The 4,026-nt window shown below is 36.7% G+C and overlaps 1 protein-coding gene across 1 annotated transcript; it reads right to left on the bottom strand.

The window, feature by feature from the left end:
* Positions 1–1,552: 1,552 nt before the first annotated feature.
* On the bottom strand, positions 1,553–2,515 carry LOC114737955 (cytochrome P450 71A3-like). The gene has a single exon (XM_028925960.1). The coding sequence runs from the start codon at positions 2,513–2,515 to the stop codon at positions 1,553–1,555; it is 963 nt and encodes a 320-aa protein (XP_028781793.1).
* Between the last annotated feature and the right edge of the window lie 1,511 nt (positions 2,516–4,026).

Here is a 4,026-nt window from a genome sequence, read left to right as displayed (position 1 = left end):
TTACTTCTTTACCCCTCTCCTTTGTGCCCTCCATAAATTATTAGTATATATTCTCATTATTACACACTGTTACATTTCCCTTCTTTTCTTTTTCTTTTTCTTTTTCTTCTTTTCGGAAATTGCGACTCGCCTTTTCTGATTGCAGAGTTGGAATTCCCTTTTTCAAACTGTCAAACATATCGCTGGTATTTGTCCTCATGAAAAGCATTCTAACCTTTTCATAAACACATAATTAACTTTTATATTTTTAATGTTATGTATTTGATACTGAGAAGACAGATTTAATGGGTACTCCATCTGTTCCTTTTTACAATATATGCTTAACCGAGTCACATAGATTTAAAACTTAGTTAATACTACTATTAGTTAAGTGTCTTGTTATTTTACAATTTAATAGTTTGATCCATACTGACATTACTCCACGCTCTAATAGTGAAGGGCATTTAGGGAAAAAAAACTTAATACATACTTCATTGTTCTCATAAGATGTCTTGTTCCCTTTAACATTGTCGAGTGTTAACGTAAAAAGATGTGGCAATTAATAAACCTAGCTTGTATTTTTCGTGCGTTAGATTAGCATTGCTGTCCAAATAAGTATACTCATATTACATGCATGACAGTAAATTATATCCCATGTGCAATATTTAATTTGTCTCCAGAGCCACCCCATCCTACAAACTGCATGAAATATGTGAAGCAGAGTCAAACAATGCCGTCCGCCGGATCTTTGGACGCGTGTATGGCGTAATGGCCTCATTCCTTTTGTGACCGCTTTTTTGATTATTTATTGTCCACGGGAATCCTACGCTTTTCGTTTTGCTCCCCCGTACCAAAATGCAATTCAATTACATTCAAGGGGTGTAAAAAAGTGTTCTCAGTAAGAATGAATTTTTTTTTTTTACATACTTATTTTAAATTTCATAACATTATTATTCAAATTGTATTTATTTTTCTGTCCTCATGACACGTGTAATATAATCTCAAATAGTACATTCTTAATTGATTACTTTGAACTACTCGACATATTTAAAAATGGAATTGTGCTCGCATTGAGAGCAAGTTTTGTTTGTTCCCCCTTCTGAAATTTCTTGATAGTTGAATGAATCAATTACGGGGAAGCCAGATGATAACTGCCGAGATGCCAGAAGGCTCCCAGTGATTGGAGGAGAATTGAAGTGTCTCTCACTTTAAAAACAGTCATTTCATCATTCCAACATCCAAATTCTTACGCAAACATAAACTCGCGCCTCTTTCATCAAGTTTCGCTCTTTCCGATCTTCTTAGCACTGGTACGTTTCGTCTCTTTCTCTCTCCTTTTGTCTGGTGGATTCTTTCTCCTCGGTTAATATTCTCCTTTTTGTATCTTTGGATGGGTTATGAATTGATCCCTCCTGATGCTTATTGATCGGCAGCAAATATGAGTTCTTCGTGGAGTTTCATCCCCGCGGCGGTTACTGTTATATTTCATTACTCTCTGCTTGCTCATTATTTCTGTTACACTTTTTCCCCGGGGAAACTCTATTTCTGTACTGTGTTTTAGCGATTTTCCCTTTTAAATGCCCTTTATTTTTTGCATCGCTTTCTTTCCTAGGCTTCTTACCAAGATCACAGCCTTTATGGCAGATCTGTCAATGGGAAAGCCAATAGAGTTTGTCCTTTGGAGCGAAAGCAAAAGGTCCACAAAATCATCATCGCCTTCAGTAGAATCATAGGCTTCTTTTGGACGATTCATGTGCTCCTCAACTACTTCCTCCAGAAATCGATCAAACTCTTCAGCCACTGCATGTGTTCTAGCGTAAAAGCCATTCGCATGACCAAGCCAATCAAGCCAAGGTGTATAGTCCCCTAACACAAAAGAACCCATTAGCTCTCCAAAGTTGTCTAGTAACTCCATAAATTTTCTCCCACTCCCCTCGCCATATTTCCTGCCCAAAGCCGCCCTGCAAACCACATCGTTCGCAATCGATGAAAATAACTCGCTCAAGTTCACTGATCTGTTAGCAGAACAAGTGTGCTTGATCTTTTCCATCATTACGGAAGTTTCTTCCTCTCTCACGCCGCGAAGGGATTGAACCATTTTGTTACTCAGAAGATGCAACACGCAGATGCTTCTTAACTGCCTCCAGTATTCTCCACATGGAGCTGATGCAACGTCCTTGCCATATAATAGCATATCGAACATTTTAAGCTTAGGCCTGTTTGAAAATACTAGATCATGGGTTTTCATCACCTCGCGAGCAGCTTCTGCAGAAGAGACTGCAAGTACTGGTTTTCTCCCAAGATGAAGAAGCATCAAGGGGCCATACTTCTGAGCCAGAGAATGGAGGGTACGATGAGGGTACAAACCTATTGATGGAGATTTCCTATCACTGGCAATTTTGGTGGAGAAGGGAGTGAGCTTTTGCTGATTGCAGACTTGGAATACCATTTGAATAGTAGAATGAGGAAGATGGGTAAGTAAGGAGCAACCAGGAAGTGTTGTCTTGCGCCATGGAACTTGGCAGAAACTTGGCATTTTCTATCTTCTTCTCTGTTAGCTCTGAAAGCTTGAGGTCCACTTATATATACACTGTAGCTGCCGTTTCTAATTACATGATAACCACATAAACCTGCGTGGGATGATGGGAGAATGATCGCACACCATTTCCAACTAAGGCAGTGGAATTTTGATATCAAGGCAAGTTTTTTTCCCCCACTTTTCTTGGTGGCTATCCTCTCATTGTGCAATTTGAATCATTCCCACTTCATTACGCATGGTATAAATGGCACCTTTAATCTTTTTGTGGTGATAACTTTTACCTAAATGCAAAATGTTAGAAATTTACGTTGCATACGGTTCCATGGAACGTGAAAAAGAAACAGGGAGAGTCGAGAGTAAATTATCTACCGTGTTTTGATTTGACAAGATGTTTACATGAGATCCAAACACCTCATCGTCAATTAATAAATGACACTCAAATCGTGCGAGTCTGACAAACTCTCACGTTATATTTTGTTTGCAGTCGAATCATCATGGAATTTAGCGAAATACAATACTACCTTCTTTCCTTAATATAAGATCTCATTTAACTTTTATTTTGATTCTAAATATAAGATCCTAATTTATTTTGTCTCTCATATTTATGTATTTTTTTTCAAAGTAGTTTTTTTAATAATAGTAGCTCTAACCAATACATTTGATTAGTAAGGATATTTTAAAAAAAACATCTATTTATTAAAAATAATTAATTTAACTTATCTTTCTTAATCTTATCAGATTAATCAACTAGCTTTTATATTTAAGATAGAAATAGTATATGAGGACAGGAGGGCGGTAGGCAAGTATTACTTCGATCTGATTTTGGATCCATGTTCATTCTCCCTTTTGTGGTTATCGTGTATTTTGAGATGAGATTGAACTTCAGAATTGTAGGATACAAATAGTTGCGAGAACCTTTTGTGGCAAATGATTGTGGGATGATCGTCATTCAACTTTTAATCCTGAGAGAGGCATATGAATGTATGGCTGAATGTGACTGGTCCTAATTTATCTTAGTCTACCATAACCTCCATCCAAGCCTTAAACTTCTGACCCACGCTAAACTATGTTTGTGTTTTTTTCACGTTATAGTCCTACACATTGTTCTGCTTTCATTCCTCTTTGAAACAGAGAGAAATGGAAGCAGAGCAATAGGTAGTAGTCAAGTTAAGAATAAGAAGAGAGAAATTTTCGTGAGCGCAGAGATCGAGAGGAAGAGGACCCCTTTTTTTTTTTTTTTTTCCTTCTTTTTCCTTGAGCTGTCGAGTACACAAGTTGTGTTGGAAATTGAGGCTTTTTTACTAATATACTGCAAACAGTAAAACATATTACCAAAATCCTGCAAAGTGAAAATTATTTACCAGAATACTATATTTAAAATCGTTTATGTAAAGAACGAGTTTAAGATTGTAAGGAAATGGTTCATGCAAAGATGAATTTTACCTTTGCTATTTGTCTCATTGTCCTAACAAGTCTGACACATGTATTATTTTGAATAAAAAAGTAAA

The sequence above is a fragment of the Neltuma alba genome, unplaced genomic scaffold (genome assembly GCF_004799145.2).
Source record: "Neltuma alba isolate B1F8T4 unplaced genomic scaffold, ASM479914v2 tig00013512_pilon, whole genome shotgun sequence".
Classification (NCBI taxonomy): domain Eukaryota; kingdom Viridiplantae; phylum Streptophyta; class Magnoliopsida; order Fabales; family Fabaceae; genus Neltuma; species Neltuma alba.
Note: the sequence above shows the minus strand (reverse complement) of the source record. Positions and strands in the feature narration are given on the sequence as shown.

What these genes read in the sequence shown, in the direction of transcription:
- LOC114737955 (XM_028925960.1), bottom strand. Translation starts at nt 2,515, where the DNA reads ATGCCAAGTTTCTGCCAAGTTCCATGGCGCAAGACAACACTTCCTGGT.